Source organism: Euleptes europaea, chromosome 6, assembly GCF_029931775.1.
Source record: "Euleptes europaea isolate rEulEur1 chromosome 6, rEulEur1.hap1, whole genome shotgun sequence".
NCBI classification, from domain to species: domain Eukaryota; kingdom Metazoa; phylum Chordata; class Lepidosauria; order Squamata; family Sphaerodactylidae; genus Euleptes; species Euleptes europaea.
Genome location: NC_079317.1, coordinates 103508242 through 103530525, shown reverse-complemented (window position 1 = coordinate 103530525; position 22284 = coordinate 103508242). Strand labels below are relative to the sequence as shown.

The following is a 22284-nucleotide window of genomic DNA, read 5'->3' as shown; positions in this document are numbered from 1 at the left end:
GGGAGGGGGAGTAATGAACCCTTTCACCTTCCTGTAGCTTTGCCTGTTGAAGCCTGAAGCTGTTAGTGGCCCTGGCAGGGGGGAAAGATGGGCACATATGTTGTGCGTATTTTTTTTCTCCTTTCAGGAAACGGAGAATAGTTTCAATAAGTGCAGCAAGGTGGGAATGGAAGGATTAAACTTACTCTCCACGTGACCCTGGTCCGAATCAGAGCTTCATGTGACTGAAATGTAGCTCAGGAAACACTGGGGAGATGGATCCCCCAGCCCATCACCTCACAATGCTCAGCCCTGCTGTTAACACCTCAGAAGACAAAGCATCTTGGAACAGCAGTGGGAGCATAAAATAGGGCCTGGCTGGCTTATGAGATCTGTTTTATGAAAATAGCATAAAGACCTTTATGCTATTTTTATGTCCCTAGCTTGTTTTTAAGGGCCTTTTTTGTATTTATTATGATGGGTGGGGTTTTTTTACTTGCAGCTGCCTTAAGCTGGACTCTAGAGAGGTGGCATTAAAATTTCTAAATTAAAAAGAGGTTGAATTTCATAAGCATCAAAGGTTAATTTTCTCTCCCTTCCTCTTCTCTTTCCTATTCCAGAATGAAAAGAGTTACGTGTGTGAATCGGACAATGAATGCAAAAGGCCTGTCCCCACTACAGGAGGGGGTAAGTGAATAAAACCACATCAGGAAGATAGCCAGACTAGGGAGGAAAGGTTTTTCTAATAATCACCACTGTGCAAGGGCTAATTTCCATAATCATTTATGCACAGCTGAATTGCCTCATAAGAAATAGCTTGAGGACATTCTGACAGGGAGCTGTTGCACTGTTTAAGCAAAGCAGATCTCAGTGTGATCAGTGCTTGGGTTGGAGACTGCCTGGGATGTCCTGAAGAGGTCTAATTAGAAATGAAGGTGGCAGACCCATGTTTTAGACCATGGATTATCACTGAACAGATATAAAATGGGAGGGGTGATTTTATTCACAGATTTTATTCCCCCAGGCCAGATGGTATGCTCCCGAGAGAGAGCTTGCAGAGCCTTTGTCCATCATCTTTCAGACCTCTTGGAGGATGGGAAATGTGCCACAACACTGGAGGAGGGCAAATGTTATCCTAATTTTCAAAACGGGGAGGAGGGATGACCCAAGAAACCACAGGCCAGTCAGTCTGATCTCTGTCCCAGGGAAGATATTGGAGTTGACTTTAAAGGGATCAATCTGCAAGCATCTGAAGGACAACTTGGTGATCCGGGGAAGTCAGCACGGATTTGTTCCTAACAGGTCCTGCCAGACCAAACTCGTTTCCTTCTTTGATCGAGTGAACACTGTTGATGTTGTTAACCTGGATTTCAGTGAGGGTTGCCAGGTTCCCCCTGGCCATCGGCAGAGGGTGTGTGTGTGTGGTGGGGTAGGGTTGTCAGCTCCAGGTTAAGAAACTCCTGGAGATTTGGGGGTGGAGCCTGGGGAGGACATGTACCTCAGTGGGGTTCATTGCCATAGAGTCCACCCTTCAAAGCAACACAGAAATGGTTTGGATAGCGGGAGATCTCCAAACCCTGCCTCTGACAGGGCTCCCCATGATGTTCTGATGAGTAAACTGGAGCACTGCAAACTAGACTCTAGGACAGTTAGGTGAATAAGGAACTGGTTGGAGAACGGCACCCAAAGAGTAGTTGCCAATGACATTTCATCTGATGTGAGGTGTCCAGTGGGGCACCACAGGGTTCAGTTCTGGGCCTGGTACTTTTCAATAGGTCCTGCCAGACCAACCTCATTTCCTTCTTTGATTGAGTGACGAGCTGATTGGATCGAAGGAATGCCGTCGATGTTGTTTACCTGGATTTCAGTAAAGCTTTTGACAGGGTTCCCTATGATGTTCTGATGAGTTAACTAGAGGACTGTGGACTGAACACTAGGATAGTTAGGTGGATAGGGAACTGGTTGGAAAACCGTGCTCAAAGAGTAGTCTTCGATGGCATTTCATCTGAATGGAGGGAGGTGTCCAAGTGTCCAGTGGGGTGCCACAGGGCTCGGTTCTGGGCCTGGTACTTTTCAGTATTTTTATAAATGATCTGGATGAGGGGATGGAGGGACTACTCATTAAATTTGTAGATGACACCAAATTGGGAGGAGCAGCAACCACACCAGAAGATAGAGATAGAATTCAACAAGATCTGAACACACTGGAAAAGTGGGTGGATTTGAACAAGATGCAATTCAACAAGGATAAATGCCAAGTTCTACATTTGGGTAACAAAAATGAGGCACACACATACTAGATGAGGGATACACTTCTAGGTAGGAGTGTGTGTGAACAAGATTTTGGGGTACGGGTGGACCCCATACATTAAATATGAACAGCCAGTGTGATGTAGTGGCAAAAAAGGTTAAAGCAATCTTGGGGTGTATCAACAGAGGCATAACGTCCAAATTTCAAGATGTCATAGTCGCACTGTACACTGCATTGGTCAGGCCATACCTGGAGTAGTGTACAGTTCTGGAGGCCTCACTTCAAAAAGGATGTAGACAGAATGGAGCGGGTGCAGAGGAGAGTGACGAGGGTGATCAGGGGCCTGGAGACCAAGCCCTATGAGGAAAGGCTGAGGGACTTGGCAATATTCAGTCTGGAGAAGAGGAGGTTTAAGAGGGATATGACTGCTCTCTTTAAGTATTTGAAAGGCTGTCAATTAGAGGAGGGCAGGAAACTATTCCTGTTGGCAGCAGAGGATAGGACTTGCAATAATGGGTTTAAATTACATACAGAAAGGTACCTTCTGGATATTAGGAATTTTTTTTTACAATGAGAGTAGTTCAACAGTGGAATTGGCTGCCTAGGGAGGTGGTGAGCTCCCCCCCTCTGGTAGTCTTTAAGCAGTGGCTGGAGAAACACTTGTCGGGGTGCCCTAGGCTGATCCTGTATTGAGCAGGGGGTTGGACTAGATCGCCTGTATGGCCCTTTCAACTCTATGATTCTGTGAAAAGGTAGGCATTAAGATGGTGCTGAACCCTTCCCTCACCTGTGCTTCTTCCTCAGAAACCCCTTCCCCCACTTCTGCTTTCCTAGACAGGTTCTAAAACTACAGGTAATCCCCACCTGGAAATAACCAGCAATTTTAGGCACCATGGGGTGTGGGGAGCCATTACAGGGCAAGGGGCCAGTACTTTCTGCCCATCCATCTGCCCCTGGTTTTCTTTAGATCACCCTGCACATCTTTCCTACTTTGCACCTTGATCAAAACTAAGATGCTGCTACAATATGTAACCCCACTATTTCAAATTGAAAATTCCCATTCCAAGGTCACTTCCTGACTATACAAACTCAACCCATTAGTTTTTATTCTCATGCCATTTTCTTATTCCTATCACTGATTTTTTTTCTGTCAAATTTCCATGATTTTAATGTTATTTTGCATCAGTTGTTTATAAATGGCATATAACATATAAATGGCATTAAAATCTTTGTAAAAGAACGAAATGAATTAGGAACACCATCAATGAAAAATGGATGGGATGAAATTAAAAGTCTGAAAGTGACAATTACTTATTTATACACCTGTAGTTCTGACAGTTAGTCCCTGAGCTTCATGAAAGAAGTCATTAGGTAGAAGGATAATGCCTATTTGTAGAAAAATAAGGAGGACCAGGCCTTTGCTAGTGAATACATTGCCTTTAGTTCCAAAAAGGCTGTTCTTAAAACATCTGGAGGATTATCATCATCTGAGACCTTCGTTTAAATAAACTGTACTCAGATGTTTTGAAAACCTTCAGATACTGATTACATTAAGAAAATCTGCCTGTATCGGTCAATTTTGTGCGATGTAGTCATGTGGTAGGATGAGCAACTGGGCTAGGCACTGAAGCCCTGCCCTGGTCCAAGAGAAGTCCTTTGGTAATTTTGAGCCTCTCGCTCTCTCTAGTCTCTCATTTTTGTACCTGGGAAGAGGCCTCTGGTGTCAAAGAAACAAGGGATCTCCCAGGCAACAAGCGAAGAGCAGGAGACGAACATGCAAACCTAAGGCCCATTCTTGACCGCTTCCTAGGTTTAGGGTTGCCAACTTCCAGGTGGCACCTGAAGATCTCCCGTTATTACAGCTGATCTCCAAGCAATCAATATCAGTTCCCCTGGAGAAAATGGCTGTTTTGGAGGGTGGACTGACATAGTACCCTGCTGAGGTCCTTCCCCAAAACATTGCCTTCCCCATGCTCCACCCCCAAAATCTCCAAGTATTTCCCAACCCAGAGCTAACAACCTTAGGTACAATCCTGAGCCGGAGGGGAAAGATTGTGACATCTAATGTCTGAGCAAAGTCTTTGAATGCTGAATTCTATGACCAGCTATTATTGAATCCCACACATGCCATGTAGTCCCAAAAATATGTATTATACATAGCTCTGTTTGTACATTCTTCAAAGTTCAGCAGTTAAAAATGTTTATTCCCCAGGTACACATCCTGCCAGAATTAGTCAGGGTGGTTTTGTAGAGCAGTTTTATTTTTAGAAATAACGTATGGGATGATGGGAAGTACAAATGCCCCTCCCCCCCCACACACATGTAGCTGTGTTGAGGTTAAGTCAGAAAAAGCAGTTTTAAGAGTTTATTTTTCATGGTATTAATATTGTGTATCCTATCCTGCCTTGTTGGTGTAGGCTGGGATAAAAAATCTGGTGTCGTATAGTACTGGACTTGAATAAGGGAAAAGGGCAAGAGTCCAGTAGCACCTTAAAGACTAAAAAAAATATTTTCTGGTAGGGTATGAGCTTTCGTGAGCCACAGCTCACTTCTTCAGATATAGCTAGAATGTGAATCCATCTGTCTTTAAGTAGAGGAGAGTGTTTAAGGTGCTACTGGACTCTTGCCCTTTTCTACTACTGCAGACAGACTAACATGGCTACCCACTGTGAATTATCTTCATGGAAGGCACCACATTTAGCCGTAAAGAATGGAAATCCATCAACCTTGTGAGTCTGAATTCACTCTCCTCAACTTAAAGACAGATGGATTCACATTCTAGCTGTATCTGAAGAAGTGAGCTGTGGCTCACAAAAGCTCATACCCTATCAGAAAATATTTTTGTTAGTCTTTAAGGTGCTACTGGACCTTGCCCTTTTCTACTACTGCAGACAGACTAACACGGCTACCCGCTGTTGAATAAGGGAGACCTGGATACAACTCCTACTTTTACCATGGATTTGACATCTGGCCTTGGGAGCATTGTTATTTCTTGGTTTCTTGCTTGTAAAGTGGGGGAAATAGTGACCTGCCTCAGAGGGTTGTATGTGGGAATATATCATAAATATTTTATAGAACTCTGCAAATAACGAAAGCTATATAAATTACAAGTAAGAATGGTAAGCGAGACAACAATTTAAAGCCTTGTATGCTGGTAATACCTGGAGACGAGAACAATAAAGATTTGCAGGGAGTGGCATAAACTCACAGGTAAGTACAGAAATGAAACAAAATCCTCTGGGCCAGATGAATTGCACCCAAGGGTACTCAAAGAACTTGCAGATGTAATTTCGGAACCTCTGTCCATTATTTTTGAAAAGTCTTGGCAAACAGGCGAGGTGCCAGAAGATTGGAGGCGGGCAAAAGTTGTCCCCATCTTCAAGAAGTGGAAAAAGGAGGATCCAGGTAACTACCGACCCATCAGCTTGACTTCTATACCAGGAAAAGTGTTTGAACAAATCATCAAACAGTCCGTCCTTGAGCATTTAGAAAGGATGGATCTGATCACTAAGAGCCAGCATGGGTTTCTCAAGAATAAGTCATCTCAGACTAATCTTATCTCCTTTTTTGAGAAAGTTACTACCTTAGTGTGATGCTGTAACTAAAAAGGCAAATGCAGTCTTGGGCTGCATCAACAGGAGTATCCGTCTAGACATTAGGAAGAATTTTCCGTCTAGACATTAGGAAGAATTTTCTAACAGTTAGAGCGGTTCCTCTGTCAGAAATACAAGCATGCCATAATATTGTGACAGACAGCTGATCAGTAAGAGCTGTCAAGGACCTGTCAGATCAGTAGGATCTGAGCTGATGCAACAGGTGGCAATAGCCTGGAAGCAGCAGTGTAAACTGGGATAAACCAGATATGGCCAGAAGCATGATGTAACGCTATGGGTGTAACACCAGGTGGCCTGATAGATATCTGGATGTAGATATGTATTTAAGTGAGTAGCCTCTAGGGCTCAGTGTTGGGGTGTTATGCTGAGAACTAAGCCGGAGGCTATGCTGGAGAATATACTGAATGGAAGTGTATGCTGGATATTTTATGTGTGTGTGTGTGTAAAGTGCCTTCAAGTCGGAGCCGACTTATGGTGACCCCTTTTGGGGTTTTCATGGCAAGAGACTAACAGAGGTGGTTTGCCAGTGCCTTCCTCTGCACAGCAACCCTGGTATTCCTTGGTGGTCTCCCATCCAAATACTAACCAGGGCTGACCCTGCTTAGCTTCTGAGATCTGACGAGATCAGGCTAGCCTGGGATATTTTATACACTGTAAATAAACTAAGCACTTTTATAGTAGCTGAAGTCTGGTGGAGTGTTTTGGACCAACTGATAAACCCGCTGTACTCCGCGATATCCTCAGTGGAACAGGCTTCCTTGAGAGGTGGTAAGCTCTCCTTCCCTGGAGGTTTTTAAGAAGAGGTTAGATGGCCATCTGTCAGCAATGCTGATTCTGTGACCTTAGGCAGATGATGAGAGGGAGGGCATCTTGGCCATCTTCTGGTCACTAGGGGTGTGGAGGGGGGAGGTAGTTGTGAATTTCCTGCATTGTGCAGGGGGTTGGACTTGATGGCCCTGGTGGTCCCTTCCAACTCTATGTTTCTATGATTCTAAGCTTCCTTGGATCCGCTGATTTAAACACAGCTGCCCCCCCCCCAAAGTCAACAAAACTCCAAAAAAGTTATACTCCTGATTGAAATTTGGGGTGGACAAATTCACTCATCACCAAAGGACTACATGGAGTGCATTATAAAGAGTGGAGAGTTGCAAACACTTTTTATGTTTAGATTCCGTGACGTAACTTGGCTTTGTGTCAATCAGAGCTTTAGCTTTACATTTTCATTTACATGATGGGGTGTTTTCTATTGCAGGGATCCTAACGGGCTTATGCGTTAATTACAATGCCACCATCCGGACATGTCAGATTCAGGGCTGGTGCCCAGCAGAGGTGGATACCAAACAAGTGTAAGTACTGAGGCAGCCCAGTCTCTTGTACTTTAAAAGTAGGGAACTATTGCCTAGGCTATACACTTTCAATTAGAGTTAGACTGTTGATCAACTGGTTATTCAAATAATGTTCAATTGACCTTGGACAAATATTCCTTGAACCCACAAATTCCCTTGTGTAGCTGGCAGCCTCCCTTTTAATTGCATTTTGGTCATCTTACAACAAAAGCAGGAGAAATCATTTGACCGCTCCATTAACTGTCTTTTTGAGAAGTCCAATTCCTGTTCTCCTGTTCTCATGGTGATATTTGTTGCAGTCGCTAAGCTATGGAAACCAAGCAGCATATCCAGCTGGTGGAAGCTTCCCAAATATTAATGCCTTAGAAGCCAGAAAGAGCTACATGTTTCTTCTAATGAAAGTTCACTGAGTGGAATTTTGGGAGGAGTTCAGAGATGTCCTTTTCTGTCTCTCTTCTAATGCCATTGTTGGATTAGTACCCCAGTCCACAGAACTGTGCATGGAAATCTCCGTAAGGTCAATCATAGGAAAATTATCCATGTTGTGCTCTGGGGGGAGGGGGTAAAGAAAATATTCAAAATATTTCAGAAAACTTGGGCTAGAGGCCTTATTTTGTTCTTGACTCCATTTATAATGGATCATCTGTTCCAAGAGGCTGATTTCAATTATCTTCCTCCCTACAGACCTGTCATGCTAGAAGCAGAGAATTTCACTCTCTTCATTAAGAACAGCATCCGCTTCCCACTCTTCAATTTTGAGAAGTGAGTAATGGGACTCTCTAACCCATAAGCCAGAGCTCACATTGCATTCCAGAATTTGTTCTCCAGTAAACCTTTGGTAGAGGAGGATTGAAAATAACCCTTGGAAACTTCCTCTAATGCAGAAATTTCCCATAACCAGAGTACATCTATTCCTTGGAGTAGGCAGAAGACCCTTAGCAAAGACAGGGAAATGGTGATACAAACAGACAGTGACTGTGCTTCAGCATAAGCAGGGTCATAAGAGCAGTATACAATACAGGGTATACCAGAGCTTACATATTTGACCGCAGAGAGAAACCCAGTCCCCATAGTGCACAGTGTACCCATCTTCAGATTGCACCTTTGCATCGTCAAGGGATTTGAAATGGAATTTGCAAAAAGCAATGCTGTGAGTCCAGGCTACATATTGGCAAGTGCATTGCTGGTGTGGGGCTCCCACACACAAGGGCAGCGACAGGAAGGGACAGGTGGGACACATTTTGGGGGTCCATGGCCATTAACGCATGGCCAGGTTCTCGTTTGTTTGTTCCTCTTATGTCTTACATCCTGCCTTCAGGAACAGGAACAAACAAATGGCCAGCCGGAGGAAGGGGCGCCTTCCGCACCGGGAGAAGCCCCGGCCTGGCCCCGGCAACAGCAGCCCCTTGCCCCGGCGTGCTTCTCTCTCTCTCCCTCCCCGCTCTCACCCACGCCCTCCTCCACCTTCCTCCGGAACTACCCAGGGGGTTCAGCCCACCTTAGACTGCAGCCCAGAGCCCCACCGACAGAGGCCATCAGGGAGCTGCTGGCCGGGCCGTTGCCCCATGGTCTCTGCTTCTGCAGCCACCTCTCTCGGTGCCTCAGTCTCACCCCTGCTGCCGGCCGGCCAGCCCACCGCCACTTTTCTTGGCACCTTCACCTCCTTCCTCTGCGGCGGCGGCCAGTCCGCCGGCACGCCGGCACCACCTCTCTCTGCCCTCCACCTCGCTTTGCCCATCCCCAACCATGGCTGCTGTGGCTGCGGCCGGTCTGCTGGCATGCCGCCTCTCTCTGCCTCGCCTCCCCCATCCCCAACCGCGGCTGCTGCTGTGGTGGCCAGTCCGCCGAAGACAGGGCGCCAGAAGGAAGGAGGGGGAGCCGACCCGCGTGCTTAAACGCACCGGCAAGCACCCGACAATTAAAGCGGTTCCTTGTTTTAAGTTGGGATAAAGGAGGGCTTGGATAATGCGGTCAAGTATCGTAGGGAAGTGGATTGGTGATGGGGGCGGGAGGCGACCGTGCATTGGCACGAAGGACATTCGCTACATTTGGGGAGAAGCGAAAGACAAATCAGCCATGCATTAACGGCCCACTTGCGTTACGACGGGCTTTGAATTCTCAGTTTTGTTTTGTTCTTTTAAAAAATAACTCTCTGGCCTTTTAAGCCTTTCCTCAAAAGAAAGTGCTAGAGACATTTTTTAAATTAAAGCTGGGAATTCAGACAACCTGGTATACATAGTTGTGATAATATTATATCACTATAATGATATTCTAGTGCCAGTTACAAAAAATTTAAAGCCTTCTGTGGAATGGGGGAGGAAATGGCCTCTGCAGGGACAATCCCAGGGGAAATTGTTGCCATGTGGGTGGGAGAAATCTGGGTCTTCCCACCCACACAGCAGCCATCCAGGCTTTACTGTGCTCTTTCACCAAACCTCTGAGCAAATCAGATTTGAGAAAGATTGGACAAAAGCTAGTGAAACTCCAGGAGGTGCACACATGCACCACCATGCTGGCAGAAAAAAGGGGGGGAAACCTTGCTTCTCAACAGCATTGAAGCTGAGGCAGATAGCCCGTGTAGAAGTCATCAGAGGCGAGGTGCTTTACTACAGTAAGAATGAGGCCATCCTGAGATGTTGCTAAGCCCATCAATCAAGCTGGCATTACAGCAAGGCACATACACCCTTATTTTCAAGTTTTGGTCTCATTTCTTCTCATCCTTTCCGTGGCTGGGAAATTAAAACATACTTAACAGTAGAACAGCAAACCTCTGTTAATATGAGCAGTCAAGTTAATATTTCCCAGCAATCCATCAAGCTAGTGAAAGGGTGATTGCCCCCCCCACTCCCTCCACCCTTTACATGTATGGTGAAATGTATTCATATGTATTTTGTGTGTGTGTGTTTGTCAAATGCCTTCAAGTCACAGCCGGCTTACGGCAACCCCAGCAAGTAGGGGTGTGCATTCGATAAAGCCGAACCGGCAAAAATTGTTTTTTAAACTGTAGCCAGTAATCCCAATCCCGAAAAAGCTGTGGGGGGGGGGATTTATCTGATCATTTCAGGATTGCTGGCTACAGCAGGAGAAAGGAAAGAAAACCCTTTAAAAATAAAAAAAAATCACTTTGGCATATTCACATTGAACTCCGGAGGGCTTTAAAGTTGAAATTCCCTCTTTGGCTCCATCATAGCCTATGGAAAATCTTTCAGGGGCTCAGGGGGGTTGTTTTTTAAGGTAGAGACACCAAATTTTTAGCACTGCTTCTGGTGACTCTCCTTAGAAGATCCCCCAAGTTTGGTTAAGATTGGGTCAGGGGGTGCAATTTTATGGGCCTCCAAAGAGGGTGCCCCATCCATCCTCCATTGTTTCCAGTGGAGGAAAAAATGGGGCCCATAAAATTGGACCCCCTGACCTAATCTTTACCAGACTCAGGAGTTCTTGTAAGGAGAGTCACCAGCAGTTGGAGAGTCACCAGCAGTTAGGGCCCCTCTCCAGCAGCTGTTCTGGCCAGGTCCCCACCCACCACAGCCCCTTGTGGGTGTGGTAGGGCTGCCAGGTTCCCCTTGGCAACTGGTGGGAGATTTTTGGGGCAGAGCCCAAGGAGGGCGGGGTTTGGGAGGGGAGGGACTTCAATGCCATAGAGTCCAATTGCCCAAATTGCCATTTTCTCCAGCAGAACTGATCTCTATCGGCTGGAGATCAGTTATAATAGCAGGAGATCTTTTGCTATCACCTGGAGGTTGGCAACCCTAGCGTCCTGGCTATGGGTGGGGGAAGTCTGGGACTCCTGCCAGCCCCACTTGCTGATTTGCTCAGGTATGGAAGGCGGCATTGCTAGGGCAGCTCCTGGCCGTGAGGGAAGGGAAAGGAGAAGGAGGCTGGGGGAACAGCCTTCTGTTTACCATTCAGTGTGCATCTCCCCCTTTGCTGAGTGCATAGAGTCCTGGCTGAGTGGATGGGGTACCTGTTAGGGTTCAGAACTGGAAGAGATCAGCCACAGGGTGTGGACTTTGCTCTCCCAGTTGGATGTTAGTGCAAAGTGCCCTTTCTGTGCTTTTCCCACAACCGAGGTGCCTCGCCTCTTGCTCTGAGTCTGCACAGCAGGGAGCTTTCAGACAGTGTCCTATGCTGCGTGCCCTACCTACGGAGTTGTGGGGTGTCCTGGCCAGGAGTTTTGTAGGAGATAAAAAGTAAGGCCAAGGCTGATGGTGCAAAATAAAGTACGAATATATTTTATTCCTCAGCTAAAATTCCCAAAATTCCTTATGCGTTTCGCCAAGGGGCTTCTTCGGGAAATCTGTTAGTCTTGCAGTGGTGTTACAAAAAGAGTACAAGATCTGATCTTGTAGTCTTTTTGGAAAATCACTGCAAGACTAATAGATTCCCCTGAAGAAGGCTCTTGGCAAAGCACATAGGGAATTTGAGGAATTTTAACTAAGTACTAAAAAATATTTTTACCTCATTTTGCGCCTTCGGCCTTGGCCTTTTTTTAATCTGCTGTGAGTGGTGCAACCTTTCTATTTCTCAGTTTTTGTAGGGCTAGGGTGACTGTGATTGGGTGCTGGGGCAGGTGCTTGGCCGGAGCAGGGGGGAGATGATTGGATGTGACCTTAGCTATCATCCTGAGCACTTTGGGGCCTTGTGGATGTGGCTGCACCAGTGAGGGACACTTGGAATTTCCCTGTAATGGCCTCTTATGGGCTGTGCCACCATATTTCACAGTGTAACTTTGCTCGGCATAACACACCATGTTATTCTTTCTCATAGTGGTTCAACTTATTGCATCCATTGGGTGTGTGGAAAGTGCCAGTGAGCATCATGAAGAGACAGAGCCAGGAGCCCAAGTTTCCCTAAATAGCTTGAAGCGATGCATATTGGCTCTACATTCCCACTGGACATCAGGGAAGATAGCTGGTTGATATCATGTCCCCAAGCCCAATCAAATCACACAACAAAACCAAATTTAGGAAATCAAAGAGCAGCCCATGAGTCTCCTAGCAAACTCCACCCAACTCTGCTTTATGCTATGACAGCTGCTGTCCTCGTGTTGTTATTGATAAATGAAGAAATGGGTAGTGAAACTGAGTTTATTGAGCTGAAGTCAGGAATATCCTTACTGTTTTTCCCCTGGGACCCATGTCTCATCTCAATGCGGCTTCCTTTGCCTCCTTACTAGGGGAAACCTCCTACCCAATCTCACAACTGAGGACATTCGGAATTGCCGCTTCGATCCAGAAAAGCAACCCTTCTGCCCTATTCTGCGCCTAGGGGACATCGTAAAACTTGCCAAACAAGATTTTGCCAAGTTGGCTACAACGGTGAGGATTTCTGCTGCCAAACTGTGACATTAGCGTGAGTGCTCTGAGGCCACTGTAATGTAGCAAGCAGTATTGGGCTTGGAAACCCAGGCTTAATAAATGCCTGCTCACCTGTGAAGGTATCTGGGTGGCTTCAGTATAGCCCCCGTTTCCTGGTTGTTAAAAGTCTAAACTGCTGTACTGAGCTCCTTTGAGAAAGGGCAGGATATACATAACAAATAATGACATAAATAATGCAATGTTCAGGCACAGGAGATAGGGTTGCCAGGTTGCTAGGTTTGGTGAGCAATTGCCCGCCAATACACCGGGCTCCTCGGAGTGGTGACCGCACACGACATGATTACATCCCCAGGAAGCGCCACATCATGACGGGATGCTTTAGCACTCAAGCCCCCAAAATGCTAGCACCCTGGAAGTGACATAATCGTGTCATACATGGGGGATCACTGCCCCAGCCCTGCCCCAAAAACCTCCCATTGGTGGAAAGGGGCAAGCCTAGCAAGAGATCACGAAATAATTTTATTGGTGACAAATGACAAATGCATTAGATCACATCCCTGTACTCTAGGTTAATGAGAGAGCCAGTGTGGCATAGTGGTTAAAAGTGTTGGACTAGTATCTGGGAGACCCTGGTTCAAATCCCTACTTGTGCCATGGAAGCTCACTGGGTAACCTTGGGCCAGTCTCAGTCTCTCAGCCTAACCTACCTCACAGTGTTGTTGCAAGGACAAAGTGGAGGAGAGGAGAGTGATATAAGCTGCTTTGGATCCCCATTGGGGAGAAAGGCAGGGTACAAATAAATTAAATTAATAAAGTAATAAATAATCTCAGACTCAGATTTATTAATATGGCAAAGCCATTAAAATATTCATATTGATTACAAGGTAGAATTAAAAGATACAGTATCTAAAACTATAGGATATATAATTCTTAAATAAATAAATTAGCTAAAAACCTCAGATTAAAATAACATTCTCCATTTTAGGTTAGATTGCCAAGCAAATAAATAATCTGGAATAACTGCCCCCTGTTCACAATAACTAGTATGGGTTAAGATTTCCACTCAGTGATTGAGAAGGTGGAAAAAATCATTATTATTTTTTTGCCTACACTTCAATTGCCTTGGTAGTGTACACTTCAATTGCCTTGGTAGTGTATGCAGGGATCTCACAGTGGCTTCGTTTTGATTATGCATACCTTTTCTGCCAGTCTGAGGTCACCTCGGTCTCCCTGCGTGTTTTGCCTGCATTTTCCAGTTTCTGGCTAAAACAGCATCTGGAAAACACTGGTAGGGCTGTGTATTCGGTAAAAACCGAACTAGAAAAATACCAAATAAATGCAAATTCGGTAAACTTCTGGTTCGGGTATCAGCAAAATCTGGGAGTTTGGCAAAGGCAAATTTGCCATTCCCGAATATCCGGCTTTCCATGGCTCCTGCAGGGGTATTTTTGCAGGTAGAGGTCCCAAATTTTCAGGGTAGCTAGAAGGGATTCTCCTTGCAAGAACCCCCGCGTTTGGTAAAGATGGGTCAGGGGGTCCGGAGTTATGAGGTCTGGAAAGGGTTGCCCCCATCCTCCTCCATTCAAATGCATTGGCAGACTATGATTTTAACAATCTATCTGAATGGAGAAGCTGGGCTTAAAAACGGTGGGTGGGAAAGTTCACCCGGTGCCTTCATAGAAATACAATGTGATACACTTTGTCTCTATGGAGGTGTGGGGTGAACTTACCCACTTTTTAAAGCACTGCTTCTCTATTCAGATACATTGCAAACATCACATTAAAGAGTCACTTTGCCAATGCATTTGAATGGAGGAGGATGGGGGTGACCCCTTCCAGACCCCATAACTCCAGACCCCCTGACCCAATCTTTACCAAACTTGGGGGTTCTTGCACGGAGAGTCCCCTCTAGCTTCCCGGAAAGTTTGGGGCCTGTACCTGTAAAATGCCCCCCCAGGAGCTGTTGTCACCATTGAGATGCATAGGGAAATTTTTTTGCACAGCTCCTGGGGGGGCATTTTTACAGATAGAGGTCCTAAATTTTCCGGGTAGCTAGAAGGGACTCTCCTTGCAAGAACCCCCAAGTTTGATAATGATGGGTCAGGGGGTCCGAAGTTATGGCATCTGGAAGGGGTCGCCCCATTCCCTTATAACTTCGGGCCCCCAAACTTGGGGGTTCTTGCAAGGAGAGTCCCTTCAAGCTACCCTGAAAATTTGGGACCTCTACCTGCAAAAATGCTCCCCCCCAAGCTGCGGAAAGCCGTGAATGTGTTTAAATGGTTTTAAATGGCCAAATTATTCGGGAATCCCTAGGGGAATTCAAAATTTGGGATTTCCGGGGGGGGGGGGGAAGTCCATTTAAACCCGAATCCGAATTATATCAATTTTTTCCCCAACAGCCCTAAACACTGGCAAAACGCCAAGGGAAGGGCGAGTCGAAAAGGCATGCATAATCAAAAGGAAGCCCTGAAGCAGTCAGCGGGGGTGACCGCGGGGAAATGTCCCTGCATAAAAGGCCTGTAAAGAATCATAGAATCAGAGAGTTGGAAGGGACCACCAGGGTCATCTAGTCCAACTCCTGCCCAATGCAGGAAATTAACAACTACCTCCTCCCCACATCCCCAGTGACCCCAACCCTCCCCCCACCATGCAGGATCCCACAATCAAAGCACTCCTGACAGATGGCCATCCAGCCTCTGCTTAAAGACCTCCAAAGACAGGGACTCCACCACCCTCCGAGGCAGTGCATTCCACCATCGAACAGCCCTCACCGTCAGGAAGTCCTTCCTAAGGTTTAGGTGGAATCGCTTTTCTCTTAGTTTAAATTCATTACTCCGTGTCCTAGTCTCTGAAGCAACAGAGAACAAGCTAGTTCCCTCATCAACATGACATCCCTTCAAATGTTTAAACATGGCTGTCATGTCTCCCCTTAACCTTCTCTTCTCCAAACTAAACAAACCCAACTCCCTAAGTCTCTCCTCATAGGGCATGGATTCCAGACCTTTGACCATTCTGGTCACCCTCCTCTGGACACGCTCCAACTTGTCAACATCCTTCTTAAATTGTGGAGCCAAAACTGGACACAGTATTCCAAGTGAGGTCTGACCAGTGCAGAATACAGTGGTAGTATTACTTCCCTTGATCTAGACACAATACTTCTATTGATGCAGCCCAGAATTGCATTGGCCTTCTTAGCCGCCATATCACACTGTTGACTCATGTTCAGTTTGTGGTCCACTAAGTATGATCAAACATTTAAAAGTAAACAATTGGTAATTAATCTGCATTGAGTTATGAATCTTTAAAAGTGCTCTGCACATGCAGAGTTTCATACCATTGATTAGTGGCTAGGAACTGCCTACTCTCTGTAAAGATACTTATCCTGATGCTTTGCTTGTCCGTCCAGGGCGGGATAATAGGGATCAAGATTGGATGGGTGTGTGACTTGGATCATTCCTGGGATCACTGCGTCCCCAAATATTCCTTTACCCGACTTGACAGTGTCTCTGAAAAGAACAGCGTCTCTACTGGATACAATTTCAGGCAAGTCCAGAACATCAGTCCTAAATCATTCAACCTCCAGAAATTTCTGCCTTGCACTGTGATATTCTGTGAACTTGAATTCCTCCCCACACAATTACTTCACTCTGACTTGCACGTATCTCTCCTACTATATCTCTCACACATACATCCTGCACTTGCCGAGTGTTGCCTTCTATGTAGACATCTCAGAGGCATGTTAGATGCACAACTTTCCTTCTAGACAATTTGTCTTGCACACGGGCACATCTGATATGTGCCCACACACTGACAACCAAACACAGAGAATGATGACAATAAGGATCTTTGAGATGTATGTGTATTTAGTGCTTCCCAAACTTCTGACACACAAAGTATATTATTTCTGAATTAAAATTGGAGTTACACTTCACATGTACCCACTCTAAAAGCAAACCTTGATCTTCCCTCAAACAAGCCCCTTTCCATGAATTTATGATCTTAGCTGCCCTGCTGAGTAGAACTAATGAACAGAGTAATGATTCATGCGGAGATCCACCAGCCTTCTTGGCTTGTGTTGTGGCATCGGGGTGATTGAATGACTCAAACATACATACCCAATGCAGACCTACAGCAGAATAACCCAACCCTGGCTGGAAGGAGGTAAGGCCAGAGAAGGAGATAATGCACAGAATGGGTATTCGGGGTTCACAGCAGCCCTTAGCTATTGAATTTAACTCTCTCAACACACTAGATGATTCACAGTGGGTAGCCGTGCTAGATTGTGTGCAGTAGTCAAAAAGGGCAAGAGTCCAGTAGCACCTTAAAGACTAACAAAAATATTTTCTGGTAGAGTATGAGCTTCAGATACCATATCTGAAGAAGTGAGCTGTGGCTCACGAAAGCTCATACCCTACCAGAAAATATTTTTGTTAGTCTTTAGGTGCTACTGGACTCTTGCCCTTTTTGACTAACACACTAGATGGTTTCTCACAGCTCATGATTGTGCCTTAGCCGAGGGTGGGGTTAGTAATTCTGGTGCTGTGGGCAAAAGTCCAGGATGGGTGGCAAGGGGGAGGCCAGCCGCTTCCTGAAGCCCTAATGGGGAGTGGCCATGAAGAGGAAGTCTGATGTTAAGGTCTAATTCATATCCATAGTTCAGTATCTAGTCATAACCATTCTGACATTGAGGCCTAGTCATACCCAGAATGCTTTGCATGAACAAAAGTAGTCAGAAGCAACAATAAACTCTTGAACCTTAATTCTATAATAACATCCCTGTATGAAAAGCAACATCTGGAAATAATATACTCTTCCTCTTGCAAGTGACTTGCCAAAGGGTTAAATTGACATCTAGGCTTCTAGCCATGCTTAATGACGATAGAGGGATTGTCCGTTTTGAGTTTGCATTTGCATGGTTTTATTTATTAAAGCTGTTTCTTCAGACTTCAGGGTTTCTCTGAGTTCATTCTTAAATAAAGTTAGATTCAGCCTGGAGCAAACCCACTTCAGCCACACACACATAAACAGCAGCCAGCTGCTTCTTTCCCCCTCTGGCATGGTGCTGGGCAGTGGATGGGAAGGGGCCTGCCTAGTCCAGGGCAGCTACTGCAAATGCCCCATGGCTAAGACTGCTTCTGGCTCTGGCACAGTTTGAAAGCTTGTTGCCTTTTAGCTACAATCTGCCATGCCACGAGTCACCTGCTTACATGTGCACAGTTTGCAGTCCATCCTCCTTTTATTTATTTATTTCATTTATATTCCACCTTTCTCACTGACACTCAAGGAGGATGATAGAATGATAACGCAACAAAAACAAAGATATGCAAACAATGCAATACATGACTATGTCATTGCAATTGCATTGTTCAAACCCCTAATGTACACTCTTCTATTGTACAATCTCATATTGACATTGCATGTATGTGCACATTCAAACATATTTTTCCTGTCATAATAAACAAACGTACATGTTATATGCATACCTTCCCCTTGCCCCCAGGTATGCCAAGTATTACAAGCATGAAAATGGAACAGAGTACCGCACACTGATGAAGGCGTATGGCATTCGCTTTGATGTTCTGGTTTATGGGAATGTGAGTATTATGGCAAGGCAGTCATGCATATGGTTGCAAGCTCTGGGTTGGGAAATACCTGGATATTTTTGGGGTGGAGCCTGAGGAGGGCGGGGTTTGGAGAGGGGATGGACTTCAATGCCATAGAGTCCAACTGCCAAAGTGGCCATTTTCTCCAGGGGAACTGATCTCTGTCACCTGGAGATAGGGTTGCCAAGTGCCAGGTGGTGGCGGGCAAACCCCCACCAATCCACCTGGCTGCCTGCTGACCAGCTGAGGGTCGGCGGGCAACCCGTGCACATGGCGACACGTCACTTCTGGTTTACATCTGGAAGCGCCGAATCCCAAAGGGCCGGTTTCCACTCAAACCCCCAGTTTGAGTAATAAAGACCTGTTGCGATGCGGCACCTCCGGGTGTAAAATGCATCACAAGGGGCCATTTTCCACTCAAATGTGCCACACAAACTGGGAGTTTGAGTGGAAACCGGCCCTTTGTAATGCGCACTTCCGGGTGTAAACCAGAAGTGATGAACCATTTCCGGGCACGCGCGACCCCCACCTCCACTCCAAAAACCTCCCGCCGAAGAAGAAGTGGGACCTGGTAAAACTACCTGGAGATCATCTGTAATAGCAGGTTATCTCCAGCCATGACCTGGAGATTGGCAACCCTAATCATGCAAGCAAGTATCAGGCTGATGTGATCTGGTGGAAGGGAACAAAGTGTTACTGGGGTGGAAGGGAACAAAGTGTTACTATATGAGGCCTACAATGTATCACATCCCTCAAAACCCATCATATCCCATTTACACCTCAGAGTGTTTGAACTGTGTTGGTTTTTAGACATTACATTTAGCAGAGTAAATAATCACAGACGCTAGTGTTAGCTTAAACATAAAGATTTATTCCTCAGATAACAAACCAGATATAACTCCTACAGGTTGGAAAAGCTAAAACTGAAACTAGTTATAACACAAAATCAGTGAACCTCCCCCCTTCTAGAATCAGCTGCTTTACTCAATGCCCTATTGGCTACATGCAAATCTAGCAGCTTACTAACAAGAAAGCAGTTAACTCTCTCAGTAATTAACTGTGCTGAGACTTGCATATCCCAACACCCCTTCTCAAATATCAGCCATTGAAGTCATGCAGGTTTAGTTTCTTGCATAGGTTTTCAAACTTACTTTCTGGTCAATGGCTTGGTAAATATGCCAGCAACCATCTCTTCAGAAGGACAGTATATGATATTAGTCCTTCTCACTGCATCTCCCTCACAGAAGAACATCTGATAGCAATGTTTTTACTTCTTCCTTTGATGACTTCATTCTTCGATAAAGCAATGAATGCCTGGTTGTCTTCAAATAGAGTTATAGGTTTAGGTTCATCTATGCCAAAGCCTTTTAGTAAATACTATCCATTCCAGTTCACTGCATGCATTTAAAGCAGATATACACTCATCTTCAGTGGAAACATGTCGTTCCCAAAAAAGGATGGTGGTGTATGGCGACAAGTATGTTTTCATTTGTTTGTTTGCAACTGTAAGCCCTTGGCCCAATCTGAACTATAAACCACATCAGAGACAGTCAGGTCCAAAGAAGTTGGTTTTTACTGGTCAAATAGGTTAACAGAGCACAAAGAAAAGGTGACAGCAATGGAGCTTGCTGGCTTGCACTTGGTAATATAAAAGCATGAAAAAAAGCAAGAGATTACAAAACACAAACAGCGCTGTGGTTCTCACAGCTTCAAAAGAGTTTAGGTATGCATAACAGTCCTTGAGAGCTGGTCAGTGGGAAAACGAAACCAGCTGAGACACAGGCCTGACAGCAACCTATCTTTTACTGAGTGAAGTGAGACCACTTCCCGAGAAGGAGACCCCCCTGCAGCACTCAACTTTGCATTAGCAACCATCACTCAACCCTTCTCTCGCCCTCACTCTTGAATTCTGGATGAGCTTCCCAAAATCACGGGGGGGGGGGGAGGAACGGGACGTGAAGGAATAGGTCAACTCCTAAGCTAATGTGTATTTCACTGTGTCCTTTGTAGTCCATGGTGTTGCCACAGACCGAGTTACAAAGAGCCAAGGGTCCAATTTGTGTTTTTTAAATGACGACTATCCCTGGGTCAGAAAGTTAACTCCAGCATTCAATATGAGGCATTTACATCATAATGCTCTGGTGGCAAGTTCTGCCTTCCACAATCGCTGAGGAGGCCCTCTTGGGTCTTGAGCCAATGGCTGGCACCTTATAACCTGCATCCGCTTGTGAATTGCCACTGTATACAGAATCTCATCCCCTACTAATGTATTCATGCATGGTTTTGCTATGAACACTTCTTTAAATTTCCTTTTAAGCTGGATCAAATCCTTGTATGTTTGGGAGCGGTGGGTTCTCCTCAACTTGCAAACCATCTGTTTCCATTATTGACTACTTCCCTACTTTATTTTTGGTAAAGCAAGTGTGAAGCACTTTTCACTGAGGAGCTATAAGTGAAATGTGAATCTTGAAGCTTTCCCCTTATAACTCTGTCAAAACGTGGGGTGGGGGAGTATAGATTTCTTTAAAAAACACGTACAAAAGCTGGGAAGTAGTTGTTTGTGGCAAGAGAGTGTTAGAGCGCATCAGAAATTGAGCAATTCCTTGTTCTTTAATGAGCTTCCCAAAACCGGGGCGGGTGGGTGATGGGAAGGAATGGGTCAACTCCTACACTGATCGCTATTTCAGGTTGTCCTTTGCAATCTGTGATGTTGCCACAGACCGAGTTACAAGGGGCCAATTTGTGATTTTTAAATGACAACCATCCCGAGTTCCGGCAGTTCCCCCCGCCCCCCCGGCATTTACATCATAATGCTCTGGCGGAAACTTCTGACTTCCACAAATGGAGGTTGCCAACTCTATGGATTACATATTTTCCAATTTTTTATGGATGAATATAACAATGGCTTGGTGCAAGGGTCTAGGTATTTTGCCTGAGTTGTTTTGCAGTGTAAAAATGGGTGCCTGGGTTAGGGTTAGGGTTAGGGTAGGCCGCCACAAAACTTGGGGGAGGAGAAAGTAGACGTCACGGGCAGGGGCAGTGGAACCGAAGCAAACAATTCTTCATGGGCCTCTGAGCCACAAAACGCGCACAAACAGGAAAGAACAGCTCAAAAGTGGTTTGACTTGTCGCGCTTATAACGCGGCTTTAATTGCTTAATCTGGAAAAATCTGGAGCTGCAATGATTAACCCAAAATTTGCACCGACGCAAATCGGATTCGAAACCGCAGCAAAGCTCCGTGAAAAATGCTCCTTTGTTTCCTTAGGACCAGATTCTTTTGCTTCCCTTTCTGATTGGGGGGGGGGGGTATCTCTCTGATCAATGGTCCAGGCAGGCGGCCATCCAGCCATACCTGTAAAAGAGACTTCTTCAGTTTCAGAGCTAGTTTGCACTGTGGGCTCCATTTGCTTGGAAGCTTGGAGTGTATTGCTTTCTTCTATGTGTATCACATTGCAAACGTTGACTAAAAAGGTTTTAGAATCCATAACTCGGTAGCCTCTTCCACTTGGAGCATATCCAACAAGGATTCCCTCTTCAGCTCTGGGATTTAGTCTCCCCCTTCTTTCCTTGGGTACATGAGCAAAGACTTTAGATCCAAATGCCTTTAAATGTTTTAAACCTGCCTTCTTCCCATGCCATAGTTCAAATGGGGTTTTCCCTATTACTTTGCAGGGAACTCTTCTTCTTTTTTCATAATTTTTTTATTATTTTCACAATATTTTACTGTCAGGAACTTTTCAACAACATTAATTTCATAGACAATACAAAAGAAAACTTTAACAGTGTCGTCGAAAAGCATAATCATATAATAATAAAAAATTATTCAAATAAAAGACTTCCCCCTCATCTTCCTCCATCTTGCTATAAATTTATCTATTCTTTTGTATAGAAATTCTAATCCAAAAAAATACATCTAACTTGATTACTAAATTAATTCTAAATTATTTAGTTCAATACAGTTAATACGTGTTTATTATTGATTTGATATATAGTAACAGATTTTATATCAAAACCGTTCTTAAAGTAAAAGGATTAGATTAATAATTACAAAGTTCACTAGTCATCATTTAAATCCCTGTTTAGCCCTCCGTTTCGCTCTATCACCCATAAACTGCATGCTTCCTTTTTATTTTATTCTTGCTGTGAAGTTTTGTTTTTCCATCACTTCTATT

At 45.0% G+C, this 22284-nt stretch overlaps 1 protein-coding gene across 1 annotated transcript in view; it reads left to right on the top strand.

The window, feature by feature from the left end:
• P2RX3 (purinergic receptor P2X 3) overlaps positions 1 to 22284 on the top strand; it is a 73310-nt gene that overhangs the window by 37307 nt on the left and 13719 nt on the right. The window contains exons 4-9 of the mRNA XM_056850822.1: positions 600 to 666; positions 7097 to 7190; positions 7875 to 7952; positions 12367 to 12508; positions 15915 to 16051; positions 18009 to 18102. Of these exons, the coding sequence (XP_056706800.1) occupies positions 600 to 666; positions 7097 to 7190; positions 7875 to 7952; positions 12367 to 12508; positions 15915 to 16051; positions 18009 to 18102 (612 nt within the window). The remainder of the gene's footprint in view (positions 1 to 599; positions 667 to 7096; positions 7191 to 7874; positions 7953 to 12366; positions 12509 to 15914; positions 16052 to 18008; positions 18103 to 22284) is intronic.